This window comes from Musca domestica, unplaced genomic scaffold (assembly GCF_030504385.1).
Source record: "Musca domestica strain aabys unplaced genomic scaffold, Musca_domestica.polishedcontigs.V.1.1 11, whole genome shotgun sequence".
In the NCBI taxonomy this organism is placed as follows: domain Eukaryota; kingdom Metazoa; phylum Arthropoda; class Insecta; order Diptera; family Muscidae; genus Musca; species Musca domestica.
The window spans coordinates 12866090-12886653 of NW_026712133.1; the positions used below are offsets into that span (position 1 = coordinate 12866090).

The window sequence follows — 20564 nt, forward strand, 5'->3', positions numbered from 1 at the left end:
TAAATAATTTAAGAGCTTATAGCATGTTTCCATTGAAAACCGAACAACGTTGTTCGCTCTCAGAATTAGGTACACGAATTAACCCGTTCATACGGCACGATTCGTAATTCATAGTAAAATAATTCCTTTTTTCAAAAGTTTTGTTTGTTGATTTTAATGGGAATTTATACGAAAATACATGAAATTCTCACTAATATGAATAGAAGAAATTATTGTTTTTCTCCCAAAAATTTATTATATCATAAATTTTACAATTTTCACTCACGTTTTCAACTTTTTGTGTAAATGTTGACATTTTGAACATATTTTTGTATTTTTTCTATTTTTAAATTCTGCTGGAGAGACACTTGTCAAACATTTTTTCTGCCGATACAAACATTTTGAAAATATTGCCTTTTTTGTTTGCAGTACCTCGAATGAGAGAAAAAAATGTACTTTCGTTTGAATGTACATACGCCATTCAACATTGTAGTTTTCATTCATAATTTTCAGTCTTCCCAAAAATTTTTACAATTTCATAAAAGTTTTCTATTTTTAATTTTTAAATGTCATAATTTATTTTTTCGATAAATGCTCTCATTTGTTAGGGATGGGACATATTTTTTCGTTGTTCAGAGAGTGATCTGATTTGAACAATGTACAAATATGAGTGTTCGCTCAGGAAATTTTGTGTGAAGAATTAGGTAGTTTTTCATAGTTAAGGCATAGACAAATTAGGTATAGACTAAAAAGTTGTCTCATCTGTTATCTCTGAAGAAAGTGTTTCAATAGATGTCGTTCATGCTGTGAGGGAGGTTCAGTAGACTCACTCAATTCTCTCAAAATATTAAATATTTTTATGATTCCTTATTATTTATCAATTAAAAACGAAACATCGACTTTGTTTACTTTTACATTATCCAAATATGTCGTGAAATATAGAACTTAAATAGCAGAAAAATTAATAAATTGTTTTCGGAGTCGAGTGACTTCACTAGCCCTGAGTGACTTGACTGGCCCAAGATCAACAAGGGAAATTTTTAAAACTTTTTAGTCTATACCTTCATTTGTCTATGGTTAAGGGTCAAACAACGAATAGAGAGCGAATCAAATGCAGTGGAAACACCACATTAGGTGGCTTAGATGGTTAGGTATTTTGTTCATTTAGGTGTCAAATCAATTGGAGTTGCTGGAATAATAGGTATTTGCTGTAGACGGTATCTTTGTGCATAGAAACGGTTTGTTTTTTTTTATTAATTTGTTTTTATACCCTCCACCATAGTATGAAGCGTATATTAAGTTTGTCATTCCATTTGTAACACCACGAAATATACATTTTAGACGCCACAGAGTACATATATTCTTGATCAGCTATGTCGATTTAGCGATGTCCGTCCGTCTATCCGTCTGTGGAAACCACTTTAGCTTCAGAACGAAATGAAGTAGATTGATAAAATTTTACTCAAATGTGCATTATGTCTGCTGGACTTTTGGCATTGAAAATGGGTGATGTAGGTCCACGTCTTCGTATAGCCCCCATATAACGGTACCTCCCGATATTCGGTATTTTGATAATTTTTGCGACATTATTCACCGGAGTTCTTTCAAATTTAGTATTTGAAGTTCGTAACGGATGCTACAGCCTATGACAGAAAATTGTCTGTGCAAGTCCGCGTCTTCGTATAACCCCCATATAACGGTACCTCCCGATTTTGGGTGTTTTGATGATTTTAGATACATTATTCACCGATTTTTTATTCAAGTTTCGCATTTGAATATTGTAATGGTTTATGACAAAAGTTGCCTATGCAGGTCCACGTCGTCGTATAGACCCTAATACATTCGGGTCTAAAAATTTTTAACGGATTTTTTTTGAAAATTGCCAAAATGCTGGAGGGCATTCAAATATCGGCCCTGCCGAAATTACAGCTTTTTTACATCTTTGCAATAAAAATGTAAAAATGACTGCATCAAAATATATTTGCTGTTAAGATTTGCGCCAAAGTTGTTTTGATGAATCAACTGTTATCTTACAAATGTTTTTCAGGATGCAGTTCATTTACTTTTTGAATTTTTTTCTCTCTCGAGAGAAGAAGAAATCGTATTTTTCCTCGGTAACTTCTGTGTCGATGCGACTACTTGTATTCTTCTACCATGTCGGTACGTTAGCGACGAAAATGAAAGTGTTGTATTTGAAAGTTACCTTCTCCACTGTGGTAAAATGTTCCGTACGTATCTTCAAGTCAGACAAGGCAAATGTTTAAAAAAGATTAAATTCTTCCAAATGTTTTTTTTTTCGGATCCAAACACTCTTAAGAAAAAGTGTGATTTTCAGCTATTATCTTTTTGCCAACACTTGTTTAAACAACTCATGCACGTTTCGTGTTTTGTTTCACTGTCAAAAATCTTCAGTTTGGTCTATAATTTAACCTCGAATCGTCTTACAAACTTTTATTATCAAAATGCGTGCTCCGTTAAGAAAGTTCATCGCTCGCTTCTTGTATTCAGCGACTAAGCTCATTTTTGGATCAATGGATTGGATACGTAAATAAGCAAAATTGTCGATACTTCTGCAAAAATGCTGTCAATCGTAACGTGAACGCTACCAAGATGATGTCATATACCACACATCACGCTTAACAATGAACTTATTGAGAGGCGAGTTCGGTGAACATTTTATTTCAAGTTCGGGAGCGATAATTGACCACTTACGTCGTGCGATTTAACGCTTTTAGCCTATTTTTTGAGTGGCTACTTTAAACCACTTAAAACCCACTTCAATTAACCCATTGGATTCGTGAGATATCGGCCAAGACTGGACTCAGCGGATGGACCATGTCCCATGTCAGGATGGAGCAAGTCCGCTTTACAAAAAATACGTCTAATGTTTTGACCAAGGCATATACCTAAGGTCTAATGACACTTAAACAAATGCAAAACAAGTTTTACGTTTTTTGACTAAATCTGAAATTTTGTCTTTAGAAAAAGTTTTATAAAGTAGAAATTCATGGTCAGTTCTGGGTCACAATCAATGATGGAAAATTCAAATTTTTTTAATTGTGAAGATTGTTCTCTATTCAATTCGAACCAAAAGCACTTAAATTAGCACCGTACTATTGCATAGGGGTTATCTCAACTTGTAGACAAATAATAAACAAATGAGCAATTTTAATGAAACGAGAACTGAGGAACGAATACTGAAACCTTCGAAAATTAACAATTTTCAAAAGTGTGGGGTTATATTCTCTGTCGCTAAATTGGGAAATGAGTGTGAAACCTTCTCATACTCATACATCTGATGGTACTGTATAGTAGCGCTGGATTGAATTTTTGCAAGAGATTAACATGAAGAAATACCTCGGCTGAAATTGTGCAAAATCAATATAGGATTTCACACGGATGAAGAATATATAGAAATTAAAAATATGAACTTTTAAACAATCCTTTTTTGTGCTTAATTTTTTACGTATGTCTTCAAAATAGGAATTCTTTGAACATTTTCAACAAATAGGTTTTATAATTAATTTATTTTTATTTGAATTAAACTAATTTTTCTCGCTCTCGAGTTATGGTCAACCCTAACCCTATTTGAAAATAGTTTTACTTTTTTTAATTATATTTTTATACAAATTACACCTTCACATCATTCATTTTCGTGGCCTTTGTTTGTTGGAAATGCTAGTTTAAAGACATAATGCCATTTATATAAAGTTATTCGCACAGTAAGAGGAGAAACTAAAGTAAATATAGTAATATTAAATTACAAATTCAGTACAATATACAACAGTTTATAGAAAAATATATATGTGTATGTATGCATGCTGGTGTTTAGTACTCGTACCAGAGGTTGTAACAGATTCTTTTTATATACAGTTAATGGCCCAATGTATTGCCACGACCCCAGGCATTGGGAAAAGCACCACCTCCGCCAGCAGCAGCAGCTGGTCTTTGTTGAGCTCTAGTTGCTGGTGGTACACCAAAATAGCTTATGCCGCCACTTACATCGGGCACATATTGTTTGCTGCAAGAAAATAAATGATTGACAATTGTATTTAATTGAAGCATGTATTAGAAAAAATGTCTTACAGTATGCTTGGTGTTTCTAGGAAAGCATTGCCACCCAATTCTTGGGGATATTGGAATTTGAGGAAATAATAAAAATGACCTATGAAAATGCCTATTAATGAGGCAATGGATCTGTAATTTAGAAAATAGTTAGTTACGAGTTTCAATATTGAATTTCCTCAACTTACCCCTGGAAAATGAGTTCCATACCCGCCAACACCCAAGGCAAGTAGATAGCCTTAAAACGGCTTCCAAACCAAAAGTTAACAATCACGTCTTTATTCAGCTGACACCAAATGTAAGTGACGGCAACAACCAGTAAATCCATTAGAAAAGCTACATTAAAAACAAGACCACCCAACACGGCTAAGGTCGAAACTATCAACTGCAAGTACAAATAGTCAGCCGGGCTACGACCAAACTGGTCTTTTTCCAAGCGTGCGCTGTACTGTGTAATGAAATAGCAATTGATTAAGAAATGAAAGCCTGTTGATGGTGTCAAGGGGTAGACAAACAGGCTGGTGGCACAGCGCCACAGGTGTAATTTGCCCAAGACCAAGTCACGGGCCAGATACATGTGTTGCAGGGGTAGAATTCCAAATCGTGTCAAAAGACTCATCGATATTGTGCCCGCCAGCCAATATCTGGTAAATCTTGGCAGTTGCTTAAACCATTGCCCAGCATCAGCCATTGCGAATGTTATTCTTCAATAGACACGACTTAAATGGCCAGAAGAAAAATTGTCACCACTTCCGCTCAAAAATATTAACAATTTAAGGTGAAAATTTATTCAATATTGTGTTTTCTTTTTCTATTGATATCAGTCTCTTGCGGTCTCCGTCCTGGTAGAATGATTTGACATTTCACAACGAAAACATAAACATTACGTGTCTTTTGACACTTGTAATAGATTACGATTAGTGTGACATTGGAGAATTCAAGTTGCCAGATGTAAAAACTTAAAACGGGATAAAATGTTAACTCTTCCCGGGACGATTTACTCAGCAAAGTATGCAATTAATTGGGAAAGTCTATGGAATAGTATATCTAAACCCAATATTTGGATTTTTCCAACTTTTATTTGTCATTTGTTTCAATAAATGTGTTTTTTTATATTAACATGGTCCTGTCATGAGCTGTTATTCTAGATATTATAGACATAAACCATCTGCTCAGAATGCATTTTGTCTAGTCTTTACTACTCAATACAGCTTTCAAGCGAATAGGATATTTTAGGCCAAGGTTTAATTTGGAGATTATGAAGGTTCTTATTTTAAATTTAGAAACAACAGAAATGCATATTTTCCACGTTAACGGACAGCAAAATATATACTTTGGGATAAAACAATCTTGTACTACTATCATTGATTCATTTGTGTACAGAAGCCCGAAACTGTTGCATATTTAAGAGTCTATTTGACACCATAAGACTCCAGCACAGAGTTGCATTTTTCTGGTTTCTTTGAAGTTTAGCAACTTTTCTTATTGAGCCATGGTTCTATGTATGTTTTGAAGAAACTTTTTAATTGTTATTAAAGTTGTTTTTATTCGACTTTATATTACTAAAGTATTTTCTTATTGTTTATTTTTAATTAATTATAACTTTTCTACTTTTAAGTTTATTCCACCCTTGACGGTTAAAAATACGGGATTTCCTGGATCAAAACTAAGATCTTTTGGTGTGGTGTTGGAAAATGAAAATTTGAAGTGGGTCAATAGTAAAGCCAGACAAAATGCAACTTGCATTTTTGCAAATCTAAGACCCATGCATGCTCGTGGTCCGATTCCAAATGGTAAATATGAACAAGCTGGTCGTTTCGCTATCTCTGCATCACTAAATCGTTCAGGTCGAAAGATTTCCGGTTGTGGGTAGTAATCTGGATTGTGATGTATACCATACACCGATATTCCAATAAAAGTGTCCTTTGGAATTTCACACGCAACTCTGCCATTGGAATCATGCAATGTGCATGGGCGTCGACACATCCGTCTCAGATTGGGTACGATGGGATATTTTCTCAGAGTTTCTGTAAAAAAGAAAATAAAAATGTTTGTCGTAGTAAGTAGAAAACAAAACATCATCCATTATGTTTGAGGTAAAAATATGTCAAGTTCACGTCTGATTGCCCATTCACTTCTTTACTGATCTCTTTCGTTTCAGAGGACTCAAGTGCATTAATTCTTTTGTTTTAAAAAGAAGATGCCAGCCAGCATAAATGTGAGAATACATAAAACGTCTTTTTTGACTGGCTTAAGTCATCGTCTTGCTTCTTCATAAAATAACAAAGCAAAGACCTAAAATGGTAAAGACTAGACAAAATGCATTCTGAGCAGATGGTTTATGTCTATAATATCTGGAATAACAGCTCATGACAGGACCATGTTAATATAAAAAACACATTTATAGAAACAAATGACAAATAAAAGTTGGAAAATTCCAAATATTGGGTTTAGATATTCTATTCCATAGACCTTCCCAATTAATTGCATATTGCCAAAGCGGTTAAAATCGCGTAACATTGCTAACTATGTTGTTACGATATCATAACAAGATATGTATTTTCACAGGGTTGCCATATTTTGACTCTGTCTTGTCCCATCTTTATACTTCTATGTCTTTGAACAAAGATGTGTTAGGTTGACTTAGTTCAAATTCGGCCCGTAACTGGTTCACCCTACGCTCCTTTGTTCTTTTACAAAGAAAACGGTCGATGACAAAGGTGGGAGTGCATAAAGAACTTTTTAACTGGCATACGTAATCGGCTGGCTTCTTCGTAGAGGAACAAAGGAGTTTTAGGTTGACTTAGTTCGATTTTGGCCCTAAGCTCCTTTGTTCTTTTATGAAGAAGCCAGTCGATGACTTATGCCAGTCAAAAAAGCTCTTTATGTACTTCCACCTTAAGGTAGAATTCAAAAAACGTTTTTTTCATTTCAATTTCATCCTATAGTTCATACTTGGTAACACTACGCCCCTTTGTTCTTTTCGGAAGAAGACAGCTTATGACCTAAGCCACCAAAAAAAAAAAAAAAATAAAACATTTTATATATTCTCACCTAAAAACGATTTTTTGACTGACGTAAATCATCGGCTGGCTTCTTGGTGAATAGGGCGAACAGATATAGATTAAGGACAGAAATTGAACTAAGTCAATCTTAACCTCCTTTGTTCTTTTACGATGTCAGTCGATGACTTAATCTAGTCAAAAAAGCGTTTTATGTGTTCTCAGCTTTAGCGTTTGAAATTAACTCTTAAGGTGAGAATACATAAAATGCTTTCTTGACCGGCTTAAATCATCGGCTGGCCTTGTTCGTAAAAGAACAAACGAGCTTTAGGTTGACTTAGTTCGATTTCGGCCCATAATTTATACTTGGTCATTCTACGCTCCTTTGTTTTTTACGAAGTAGGCAGCCGATGACTTAAGCCAATCAAAAAAAAAAAAAAACCTTCTATGTATTCTCATCTTTAAGCAAAAAAAAAATCTATTTCCACTTAAAAAAGCCGCAAATTTTAAATATGACAATACTATACCAACATCGAGTTACTCCTACTTACCCTGAATAGCTTGTTGCAGATATGTCATTTCCTGTAGACCATCATAGGTTATTGTGTTATTTTTACTTTTGACAAGGACTTCTTCAATATTTTGACGGACCTTTGTTTGTTCCGCCGGGTTTTTGGCCAACTCATAAAGGGCATATGACAACGTGGCAGAACTCGTACCATATCCAGCTATAAAAAATGAAAACACCTGGGCCACAATCATTTCCAACGAAAGGGCAAATCCGTCACTGCCATCGTCCGATTTCTTCAATTCAATTAATAAATCCATGAAATCATTTCGGCGAATATTGTTAGCTTCTCGGTATTCTATAGTTTGACGTACAATTCGTGTAAAGAAATTAGTCATTTCCTTATTGAACATTTTCAAATTTAAGAGACGAAATAATGTGGGATATTTTCCACCGATAATATTGAATATGGGATGTATATTAAAGTCGGTTGCCTTTTCGCCATACAAGCGAAATTCCGTGGAAGGATTGACCAGACTGTTGCATTCAATGCCAAATGCAATATTGCCGATAACATCTGTGGTGAAACGCGAACACAAATCATCAATATTTAAATCTTCAACACCGGCATCAAGTTGGCTTCGAATAACATTCACAAATTGTTCACCGATCTGCACCAATGTGGGAAACATCGTTTTTAGTTTAGCCGGCGTAAAGGTTGGACTAAGTTTTTGCCTTGTTGGTTTCCACACATTGTAGGTCAGGGCTACGATAGTATAACTTAAGGGATCTTGATGATTGACAAAACCTCCTCGATCCGAAAAATATTCGAAGTTGGTCATCATGAGGTCACGTATGATATCCAGATCTTGTATCATTACCGTTGTTAGTAAAAACGATGGAGAAACCATGAGGGGTTTCTTTTCCCGGTACATGACGTGATAGAATTCACTAAGGACCAGTCCCAAGTGCCTCTTTTTAGATTCCATATTAATTTTCAAGGAACTGAAAGAATCTACATTTTGTCGTCTCCAGTAAAGTAAAATGCGACAGTAATTTATAGCCACTAACAAGAGGATCAAAAATAAACTCAGTATTAAAAGAGTCGTGGCTATTCCCATTGCGATTTTATTGTTTAAAACTGCCTTATCTGTAATTACAAAATATCTTAGGCTAAACTATTTGCGAGGTAATGGGCATAAATTAAGAGTGGTATATGGTCTGATTACATTGGGCGCCAGCATTGATCTCTGCATCAGAAATGCAGACGAAATGCTACTAAAATACCCAAGGCGAATATTGGGTATTTTGATTTAGAGTGACCGAGGCTCAAACCCTGTCGTTCTTCTATTATAACACTGTAAAGTTGAGGAACACATTGTAAAGGTGAGAATATATAAAATATTTTTTGACTAGCTTCTTCGTAAAAGAGCGTATGGTCGAAATTGAACTAAGTCAACCTAAAACTTCTTTGTTCTTTTACGAAAATGCCAGCCATTGACTTACGGTGAGATTACATAAAACGCTTTTTTGAGTAGCATATGTCATCGTCAGGATTACATTAAAAATCTTTATTGGATCAATAGATGTACCGGGCCGAGTTTCACCAAATGGAAAAATTCGGTTGAATATGAAGAAATCTATCCAATTTGGGCTGATATTACATATATGGCGGGCAGTAACAGTAAAATCGGATGAAGATGTGTATCGACGGTATATAAAAATCTGCCCGGATCTCGAAATCTGGCATATGTATTTTCGAGCTGTATCTGTTGTCCGGTATCAAATATCATTGTTCAGCAGTGCATATTAAGGGACTTTAACGCCAAATCGGATGAAAAATATATAAGGGAGGTTTAGATATATCTGAACCGATTTTCACCTTCTAGGCTGCTTCTAGGCTGAATTCCGTCGGAAGCCCCAAAATTCAGTCCGTTTGAGCTGAATTAGCCATTTGGGGCACCTGAACCGGAATAAAGATATATATGGAAGCTGTATCCAAATCTAAACCGATCTTGACAAATATAGCTATAGCTCCCGTATATATGTTTTATCCGATTTGGGGTTTAAAGGTGAGAATACATAAAAGGCTTTTTTGACTCGCTTAAGTCACCGGCTGCCTTCGTAAAATAACAAAGGAGCGCAGGGCCAAAATCGAACTAAGTCAGCCTAAAACTCATTTGTTTCTCTACGAAGAAGCTAGCCAATGACTTAAGCCAGCCAAATAAGCGCTTTATGAATTCCCACCTCTAAGCAAGTCAAAAAAGCCTTTTATGTACTCTTACCTTAAAGGTGCAGGTGAGAACAGATAAGCTGGGAATACATAAAGCGCTTATTTGGCTGGCTTAAGTCATCGGCTGGCTTCTTCGGAAATGAACAAAGGAGCCTAGGGCCAAAATCGAACTAGGTCAACCTAAAACTCCTTTGTTCATCTACGAAGAAGCCAGCCGATGACTTAAGCTGGGAATACATAAGGCTGGAAATACATAAAGAGCATATTTGGCTGGCTTAAGTCATCGGCTAGCTTCTTCGTAGATGAACAAAGGAGTTTTAGGATGACATAGTTCGATTTTGGCCCTAGGCTCCTTTGTTCATTTCCGAAGAAGCCAGTCGATGACTTAAGCCAGCCAGATATGCTCTTTATGTATTTCCACCTTAAGGCTGGAAATACATAAAGCGCATATTTGGCTGGCTTCTTCGTAGATGAACAAAGGAGTTTTAGGTTGACCTAGTTCGATTTTGGCCCTAGGCTCCTTTGTTCATTTCCGAAGAAGCCAGCTGATGACTTAAGCCAGCCAAATAAGCGCTTTATGTATTCCCAGCTTAAAGCGCTTATTTGGCTGGCTTAAGTCATCGGCTGGCTCCTTTGTTCATTTCCGAAGAAGCCAGCCGATGACTTAAGCCAGCCAGATAAGCGCTTTATATATTTCCACCCAGCCAAATATGCGCTTTATGTATTTCCAGCCATAGTTTTTTTTTTTTTTTTACTGGAGTTTTAGGTTGAACCAGTTCGATTTTGGTCCTTTATTTATACTTTTTCGTCCTACGAGTTCTTGTTCTTTTACGAAGAAGCCAGCCAATGACTTAAGCCAATAAAAAAAATCTTTATGAACCTGCACTTTAAATTGACCTTCAACGTCAAATTCACGCTATCCATCTCTGATCACATCTATCAAACTGCACAGAGTGTTAGTGAGAGACATAGAAATTCCTAATGCGCATCCTCCTACACTTGATTTCCCCTCTTTTTTTATATGTCAAAAGGCAATCGCATTGCCACTCTCCCTGACGAATAACGGACCGGGGAGAGAGAGATAAATAAACACGCCTTTTATTATTTACTCAACAGAAATTTTTTTTCTTGCAACAAAATGCCAGCCACTTGATATCTCTTTCTCTTTTGTTCTTTTGATGCTACTATTTACTTTTATAATTCACAGTAGGTAGGTATATACATAATAGTATATGTATGTGTTGGTATATTTTAAATAACGGAAGGAGGTGGAGGGGGATACTGTTTGTAGTGAACAATTTCATTTTCTGAAATGACGTTTGTCATTTGAAAGCCAATGTAGAGAGATTCTTGTTCATCTTCTTTTGTTCATTTTTTCCGTTTATTTCAAAACTATAACTGCTGCTCGTTCATTTGGGTTCTTTATTTTTGCTCTGTAAATACTTTATAATGTTCACGTATGTACACAGGAGATGATGATGAGCTGGCGATGATGGATATAGGAGATATAGGTGTGTAACTATATGAGTAAAAGGGTTGCCGTGTTCAGACTGCTGTACTGGATATTTAAGAATGCGTATGAATAATTTTACCAACAATCGCTAACTTTTGTTATAAGAAAGGAAGGCAATTAACTAATGTGGACCCCGTTTTATTGGATGTCTTACTTCGGAACCATGGCGCAAGTATAAAGATGCACGTACATAGAAATCTTGTTATTGGCTCAAAGGTGGTATACAGCATAGGTAATCGGCTGGCTTCTTCGTAAAAGAACAAAGGAGCCCAGGGCCTAAATCAAACTAAGTCAACTTAAACTCCTTTGCTCCTCTACGAAGAAGCCAGCCGATGACTTATGCAAATCAGAAAAGCTCTTTATGTGCTTCCACCTTATGTCATCGACTGGCTTCTTCGTAAGAGGACAATGGAGCGTAGGGTGAATAAGTGATTCACATTCAGTATATAGGCAAGCGGTTTGCTACAGATAAAGTAATCTATCTAGATCGTAGATCTGGCAGAGGTACCTGTAGATATGTGTAGGATTTCGTTGTTAAAATTCGTGATTCGTCGTGTTATCTAGTAAGTTACTTTTGGCTTACTACTAAGGTTTTTGTTCAGTATATCTTCCTTCTAGACATGAAGTTGCAGACCCTCTTATGGTTTAAAGAAACCCTTCTCGAAAACAACTTTGGAACCTTGGAAATAATGGTGCAAGTGCATAATGAGCTTTTTTAATGTCTTGAGTTCGGTCCATAAGTTCTACTTGCTCATCCTACGCTCTTTTGTTCTGTTGCAAAGAAGCCAGCCGATGACTTAAAGCTGGAAATACATAAAGCGCTTATCTGGCTGGCTTCTTCGTAAATGAACAAAGGAGGTTTAGGTTGACTTAGTTCGATTTTGGCCCTAGGCTCCTTTGTTCATTTCGTTCAAGTGCAGTAGCGTAGTCCTGCATTGCACATCTGCCGTGTGTTTTAGATAGGAGCATCAAATTTGCAATTTTTTTTGCATTGACCTTTCTTTCAATTTGTGCCATAGAAAATAATTTTTCTTATTCCGTCATCCTGTGTCTAACTTCATTGCTGGCATTGTACGACTCCAGTACATGGTTGAGCCCATGGTACAATGATATCAAGGTAGGGCTATGATACCATATGATTTTAATTTTTTTATTTTCTTGGCTTAATATGTCATCTTTATTTGTTTATGTATGTGTTTTCTTTTCAATAACAAATAAATTGTCCAGAAAATATTCAAATTCGGGTGTTTTCAAAATGCTTATTGCAACGAATGCATCGACAAAATCTACAGTTTTTGTCGCGAAATAAGAGATATATAGAACATGATATTGAAAAGAAATTTTGACCATTCATTCAGTTTTCGTGGTTTTAAGTTGTTTGCTTTTTTATTGTTTTGATAGTACTTCTGACATTACAAGCCAAACAGGTAGACCTCTATACTTGCAATTTTTTCAAAGTTGACCTACCTTCTCTTCATTGTACCATGGTTGAGCCTTTTCTCGAATTTCGTTAGTGGCATTCAACCGAATCGTCCTCCTGAGAATATGGACTTAAGTCTCACCCCTTCTTTCTGAAGGTTTCCGATATGAAGGTCCACGTATAGTTATCTCACATGTGGCAAGCCAAGATGCTACATAAGCTTATCAGTCATACATACCACCTGTAGCAACGGAAAATACTGTCTAATTTATTTCAACTGACTCCAAGTTCTATTCACCACATTTTCTTATCCTTTTTAATGAGAACTACATTAAACCAGATGCTAGTTTAATAAAAAAAACTCTATTTCTCTCTCTGTCTCTTCTACACTAAGTAGCCCCGTTCTTCTCTTTTATTATAAAAACATCTTCGCATATCCTCGAACAGATAATTTTTTGAAGAATTTTCACAGAACAAGAACCTGGTGTGTTTTAACGGCGTGTACATGGTAGAAGAATACGGGTATTCACATCAACACGGCTGCTAGAACAATGAATTGTCAAACGAATTTTGAATGAAAAATTATTGAAATTTGTAAAAATTTTAGAAAAGGTACATCATAACTAACTCCGATTGGCGTCGCATAAGAAAACATATAAAAATACACTAATTTTTTTAAAAAAAGAAACATTTTAAAAAATTTTGATATATCAATGTTCCCAAGCCTTATTGCATCTACCTGTATTCTTCTACAATGGGCGTGCGCTCTAATCACGTCATTGGTAATTGTTTATTTAAATATCGAATGATCGTTAGCTGATGTTGCTGTTTTTGTTTTTATTGCAGCAAAAGATTATTGTTATCAGAGAAAAAGGAAAGGTAATCTAACAATTCAATGTCATCGAAATAAAACAAAAAAAATTAATGGCGCGATAAAAATTCTAGACATTAACGGGTTTTTGCCGGGGAATAACGATTTGTTTCGTGTTTAAAGATTGGATGTAACGACATAAAGCTTTTATATTCTGATTTTCTATTTTTGTGTCTTTTGATTCAAAACTCTTAATTCTTATATTAGAATTCCACGTAGTTAAAGATATAGACAAACGAATAAAAGCCAGCCGCCCTAATGTACACACACACACACACACACACACACACAAATTTGACCTACTAACCAACATTGAGATCAAAACATTAAATGTTGTTTTTAATATGTTAATATATTTACCATCTAATGTCAACAAAAACAACTGACAGCCAAAGTTCAATCACTCAAATGTACCACACTTAAAATCGGTTAGTCAGCACTTGTTTTTCTTTGTTGCGACACATTTAAATTTGCCAATAATTTCAAACAACAGCCAAGCCGATCAAGCAACCGGTCGGTCTAAACGAAGCAAAAGCTAAAAGTAAAATAAAACAAACAAAAAGTTATTATTTTTGTTGTCATTATTTTGTCTAATTATAATATTCGAGAAGAACGTGACACAAATACGTACTTATGTACGTGTGTAGGTTAATTGGTATATTTAAATGAAATTATTGTTGTTAATAGGGTCGGTTGTATTATGACAATTGGAGGATGACTTTAAGATTTGAACTAGATTTAAATTACAACATGTGAACTGGGTGAATGCACTGTTTACTACTCGCTTAAGACAAGTGTCAGCCTGGCATATGAAAATAAGTTGACTTGTATGAACCGATTTTGTCTCTGCAAACTTCATATTCGAAACATGTATTCATTTCGAAACATGTATTTTAGAAATATTTCAGTGGGTTAGTGAAACGACTGAAGCTAGAATCTTGAAATTTTACATATGCATCAATGCTGGTGTATAGGGTAACATAAAGTGAGAACACATAGAGGAAGTTTTTTTTCTCTGCTTAAGTCATCGGCTGGCTTATTCGTAAAAGAACAAAGGAGCGTAGGGTGAACAAGCTAAGACTCCTTTACTCCTTTTACGAAGAAGCCAGCCAGATGACTTAAGCAGAGAAAAAAAACTTCCTCTATAAAACTGTATTGTCTATTATTCAATAGAAAAAAAGTCTAAAGTCTATTTGACATTATAAAGGTGTAAGTACATAAGAAGCTTGAAGTCATGGCTAGGCATATTTTGTGACATTTCATAAAGGGATTACAGAGCCGCACTCGAATCCTGCCGTCGTTTCTCCTTATACCTTGTACCTTCACCTTAAGACTCCAGCACAGAGTTGCATTTTTTTCTTGAAGTTGAGAAACCTTTCTTATTGAGACATGGTATAACCCCCATATAACGGTACCTCCTGATATTCTGTATTTTGATTATTGTAGCCAAATTTTTCAATGCTTCTGAGTACTTTATCCTCTGGAAGGTAATTGTCTATATAGGTCCACGATATCGAATAGCTCCCATACAATGATGCCTTCCCCCCATATTCGATATTATTATGACTTTTGGGACATTATTCACCGGCATTTTTTTTTTCAAATTTCGTATTTGAAGCTCTTAATGTGTGTTCCTTTGATCGACGGGATTTTTTTTGGAAATGTTTCAAGTTTTTTCAAAATGGCGAACTTATCTGCTTTTGTACTTGTTTACTGTCTTAAGTCATTGGCTGGCTTTTTTCGTAAAAGAACAAAGGAACGTAGTATAAAATAAGAAAAGAAGTTGAGTTTAGTCAACCTAAAACTCCTCTGCTCTTTTACGAAGAAGACTTAAGTCAGTAAAAAAGCGTTCTGTATATTCTCACGTTCATTTGCGAGATACCGGCCTAAATGAGTATTTCAAAACTGAACAAAGCAGATGGACGCATTTTTTACTGGAATAAGTCATCGGCTGGCTTCTTCGGAAAAGAACAAAGGAGCGCAGGACCAAATCGAACTAAGTCAACCTAAAACTTCTTTGTTCTTCTACAAAGAAGCCAGCCGATGACTTTAGCCAGTCAAAAATGAGTTTTAGGTATTCGCACCCTAAGTCTTTGAAATTCTACTACAATTAGAGAAGAGTATATAATTTGATCGATGATATTTCAAATAAGATTTACAGTCAATATTTGGAAAATCTATTGTATGTCCTAATTAGATTTGGCATTAAAGAATGCATGTGTCACAAACTCGTTCCAATAAGAATAATGACAGGGTGAAACCAGCAATAAATATATATGTTGGTATATGTTTTCTAATTTAACCAATAAAAGTATGTTAGAAGCATGATAAAATTAAAAGGTAAGGTAGGAATTTTATATTTTTTATAGCATACTTTAGGGAGCTCCCAAGAATTTTTGAAGAAACTTAAATGTAACGCTATGCCATGTTAATACACTTGTAGCATGTTTATTCTATACCTGTAGTATATTCATATTGATTTATAATATGTTTTAAAGCGTTTCTTTTTAGATTAAAAAATCTGGAAAGCATCTAGAAATATGCTATAAATAGTGCTAATGATAATTGCGGAAAAAGTCATTTACATATGACTCTTACATCATGTGGAATCTAGTCGTAGTTGCACTTCAGGTGTTGTGCGACCGTGTTTGGTAGACTGTTAATTGCACTAATTAGTTTGCAAATTTTCTGCTGTCTCATTTTTAAAAGCGTAAATGCAACTGACTGTAGCTGTGGTAACCCTGCTGGATATGAATTGTCATTGTCATGCTATTACGTTCTCATCTCTGTTCCGGTAGTATGTTTTACTATTCTTTTACCTTTCATTTTTCTGTGAATTTAGATTTTGTATGCAAACATTCCATTATCCTTTTCATCCTAAATTACTGACATAGTAATGTTTGACGTTACGCACAGACGTTAGTGGGCAGAGGGGTATCTTGAAAAAATGCCGTTCAGTAGGGCCTTATTAATCATGGCACAATAAGGAGATAGAACAGCTTGATACTTAAAGCCCGCTGAATGTGAGAATTATTCAAAATTATGTGCAACAAGTTGTTTTCATTTATTTGATATTTTTTAAAATGAGTTAAAAAAATGAATGAAATGCCTGCATTTTCTGTCAAAAACATGATGTAAACTGTTCACTCTTTCAATTCCACGGCAAAGTTCGTTATTAGAACCAATGCGCGCCCCGTAATCTCCGTTTCTTCTGATCATTGATTTTGAAAAGAGTTTATTTTTAAAAACAAATACATACACAAAATTGGCAGAAGTCGGGCACTCTTAAGGTGAGAATACATAAAACTCTTATTTTTTGGCTTAAGTCAAGAACAAAGGACGGTAGGAAAAATTGAACTAAGTCAACCTAAAACTCCTTTATTCCTCTACGAGATGGCCAGCCCATGACTTAAGTCAATCAAAAAAGCGTTTTAAGGTGGGAATACATAAAGCGCTTATTTGCCTGGTTTAAGTCATCGGACGACTTCTTCGGAAAAGAACAAAGGAGCGTTTGGCCAAAATCGAACTAAGCCAACCTAAAACTCCTTTGCTCCTCTACGAAGAAGCCAGCCGTTGACTTTAGTCTGTCAAAAAATCGTTTTATGTATTCTCACATCTCTCTATCCTAGACACCAACAGTGAACCAAAATTAGTACCATTTAGTACTTTTTGAAGATAGTACGCATTTTCAAAAACCACGATACCAACAAACACCTCAATATCAAATTCCGGGACTTCAGCTCTATACATTCACTCAAGACCAAATTAAGTAAAATTTTGTACTTTTTGAACAATTATGGTGGATATTTCCAAAATTACCTCCAATCGTTATCATAGGCAATAACAGTGAAATAGTTATCAAATTTCAGGATTTCAACTCTATTTTTTCTCCCAATATCAAATTGTATCAAATACAGGGTGAGATGGAAAAAACTGCAACCAACTTCAGACTGCAGTCATTTCTAAGCCACTCGTCCGACAGCTGTTAAAATTATTCCAGTGACAGCTCATTATATTGTTTACAAGCGTACAAAAAGCATTTTGGTGAGAATTTTCCAGGAATTCAAGCGTGATAGTGTGATTTCTCTATATTTGGCTGGAATCCACAAGTGGCTATCGTTAGGGCACTCCAGCATTTAAATGTGAATAAATCTTTTGTATCTCGTACCATCGCTCGTAACCTTGATACTGGTAGCGTAGCACGACGTCAAGGAAGTGGACGGATGAAAACAGCAACATCAGCAGAAATTGTTCGAAAAGTAAAGAAGCGACTTGATTGAAACCCGCATCGCAGTGGCCGAAAAATGGCTCCCGAGCTGAACATATCGCAACATTCCATTCGGCAAATATTGAAAAATAAGCTCGGGGTAAAGCCATTGAAATTCCAAAAAGTGCAAGAACTTACACCGCAACAGAAAGAAAACAGACTCAAAAGAGCTAAAGATTCCTTTAAATGGCCGAAAGTGGTGAATTGTCGATTTTTGTTTTCTCCTATGAGAAAACATTCGTTGTCCTGCAGTTTGTAAACAAATAAAATGATCGTGTTTACTTGCCAAAGAGGTCAGTTGAAAATGTGAACCTTCGGTTGGCCATCAGAAGTCAGGCGCCGGCCATGGTGATGGTGTGGGCCGCCACAACAGACGATGGTCGCTCGCTCCGCTCGTATTAATCGACCGTGGCATCAGAATAAATGCCGGATATTATCGCGAAAATATTTTGGAGGGCGTATTGGCCGCGGGCCTTGGACATTCCAACAGGACTCTGCATCATCGAACTCAGCACGCGTTACCCAAGAATGGTTACAAAATAAGGTTCCTCGCTTCATTTCCAGCGCACAATGGCCACCAAAATGTCCGGATACCAATCCCTTGGGCTATAGTGTCTGGAGTATTTTGGAAAGCAAGGTTGGCACTAAAAAATACCAAAGTGTCGATCACTTCAAGCTAGTGCTTCGCCGGGAATGGGCCCAAAATACCGCAGAGCAACATTCGGGCAGCGTGTGACGGTTTCATTGGCCGTTTGAACCGTTTGACCAATTCGAACAAATCTAAACTTATTCTAAAATTTGATGCTATTTCCGACATTTTATGCTTTCAATTAATAAAATTAAAAAAAGGGAAAAATTATGGCGTTTGACTTTGTTGCAGTTTTTTATCTCACCCTGTATTGTACTGTTTAATACCTTTCGTACAAATATAGTACGCATGCCCAAACCATCGACTTATCTCAATACCAAATACCAACAGAGACTTCAATATCAAATTCGGGATTCCAGCTTAATACCAAATTACTAGAATTTAGTACTTTTCGAACAATTATAATACGCATTTTCAAAACAATCTCCATATCTCAATCTCAGATACCAACAGAGACCAAAATATCAAATTTCCGGATATCAGCTGTCTAATTTCCCCAGTACCAGATTTAGTACATTTATAGTACGCATATCCAAAACGAGCTCCTTCTCTCAACCACAGACATAGATGTCGCCATATCAAATTTCAGGATTTCAGTTATATTCCTTCATTCAATGCAACATTTAGAACTTTTTGTGTACTTGTAGTACCAAGAGAGACCTCAATATCAAATTTTAGGATTTCAGCCCTGTCACCTAATATCAAATTTGGTAAATTTGGTATATTTGGTACTTTTCGTTCAAATATAGTACAAATCCCCAAAACCACCTTCATATACCAATTTTAAGGTAACAATACATACAAACGCTTTTTTGACTGGCTTAAGTCTTTGGCTGACTGGCTTAAGTCGTAGAGTTTTAGGTTGACTTAGTTCGATTTTGGCCCTACGCTCCTTTGTTATTTTCCGAAAATGCCATCCGGTGACTTAAGCCACTCAAAAATGCGTTTTATTTATTCTCTTGGTTCTCATAGCTAATTTCCATTACCATTTTAGAAGTTTTTTGAACTTTTCGTACCCTTAAAGTACGAATTTCCAAAATTCCTTTGGCACATCTATCCATGACTCTTATTTCAAATTTCAGAATTTAGAAATAATTATCTCTGAATCAATTTCACGTTTATTTCAAAATCTTTACAGAAAATCTCAATTACAATGAAGTTTTCCTCCACCATATTCTCCGGAATAAGGCCTGTGCCTTGTAAAGGTGAGAGGGCATATAGTGCTTTTTTGACTGATATAAGGTTGACTTAGTTTGTTTTGGCCCTACTTTGTCATCTATCTTCTTCGTTCTTTTCCCGAAGAAGCCGATGACTTAAGACAGCCAAAAAAAAGTTTTATCTATTCTCAACTTTAAGTTTCAAATTTGATTCTCAAATCAAATTTCAAGTTTTTAGGTTTATCTGTTCATATAATACCCAGTAATACAATTTTAGAGATTTATTGTCACTTTAGAAATGTTCGCAACTTTAAAGTTCGAATTTCCGAAAACCCTTTGGAACATTTATCCTGCACTCCATCAGCGACTTTCTTCCAAAATTCAGAATTTAGAAAAAAATATCTCGCAATAGTTTTTATTTCACAACTTCTGCAGAAAATCTCAAAACCAGTGAAGTTTTCCTCCACCATTGTTTCTGGAATAAGGCCTGTGCTTTGTTAGGCCCCTCTTGATGGCTTAAATATATTCACAGCAACTCTCTCCTTGTCCACATATTTACATCCAAACAAAATCCTATCTATGCTAACGAGCGTGTGTTTGATATGCCTCGTTTCTGCAAATGGAATCCATTGTTGTTCGACAACAATTCTCCATTGGTGTATCCATGCCATCTTGGCGTGCGTTTGTGTGCGTGTGTTCTTGGCTTCGTTCCCGTTGCCAACAGTTTTACATTTGAATGAGAATATCTGTTGCAAAAAATTCCTGTAGATTTAATGATTACTTTAGAGGTACCAAACAAAACAACCTCGACATCCCAAGCAATCCTTTCATATTCGTTCTGAATAACTGGCCGGGAGGGCGGGCGGTTACGCATCTTCCCCTCTTTGGCTTCTTGACGTT

At 35.8% G+C, this 20564-nt stretch overlaps 2 protein-coding genes across 2 annotated transcripts; both read right to left on the reverse strand.

Annotated features, from left to right (window-relative positions):
- Positions 1-3487: 3487 nt before the first annotated feature.
- On the reverse strand, positions 3488-4928 carry LOC101900412 (derlin-1). Its single transcript, XM_005175842.4, has 3 exons — positions 4233-4928; positions 4066-4176; positions 3488-4000 (listed from the first exon to the last, which is right to left on the reverse strand). The coding sequence occupies exons 1-3, from the start codon at positions 4733-4735 to the stop codon at positions 3853-3855; spliced, it is 762 nt and encodes a 253-aa protein (XP_005175899.1). The 5' UTR covers positions 4736-4928; the 3' UTR covers positions 3488-3852.
- Positions 4929-5197: 269 nt separating this feature from the next.
- Positions 5198-14132, reverse strand: LOC101887482 (probable cytochrome P450 6a17). The gene is made up of 3 exons (XM_005175852.4): positions 13952-14132; positions 7598-8704; positions 5198-6071 (listed from the first exon to the last, which is right to left on the reverse strand). The coding sequence occupies exons 2-3, from the start codon at positions 8541-8543 to the stop codon at positions 5641-5643; spliced, it is 1377 nt and encodes a 458-aa protein (XP_005175909.3). The 5' UTR covers positions 8544-8704; positions 13952-14132; the 3' UTR covers positions 5198-5640.
- Positions 14133-20564: the final 6432 nt, after the last annotated feature.

Coding starts and splice junctions, on each gene's coding strand:
- LOC101900412 (XM_005175842.4), bottom strand. CDS start 4,735: ATGGCTGATGCTGGGCAATGGTTTAAGCAACTGCCAAGATTTACCAGA. Junction 4,177..4,232: donor ATGGAACTCATTTTCCAGGG/GTAAGTTGAGGA, acceptor TCTAAATTACAG/ATCCATTGCCTCATTAATAG. Junction 4,001..4,065: donor CTAGAAACACCAAGCATACT/GTAAGACATTTT, acceptor ATTTTCTTGCAG/CAAACAATATGTGCCCGATG.
- LOC101887482 (XM_005175852.4), bottom strand. CDS start 8,543: ATGGAATCTAAAAAGAGGCACTTGGGACTGGTCCTTAGTGAATTCTAT. Junction 6,072..7,597: donor TCTGCAACAAGCTATTCAGG/GTAAGTAGGAGT, acceptor TCTTTTTTACAG/AAACTCTGAGAAAATATCCC.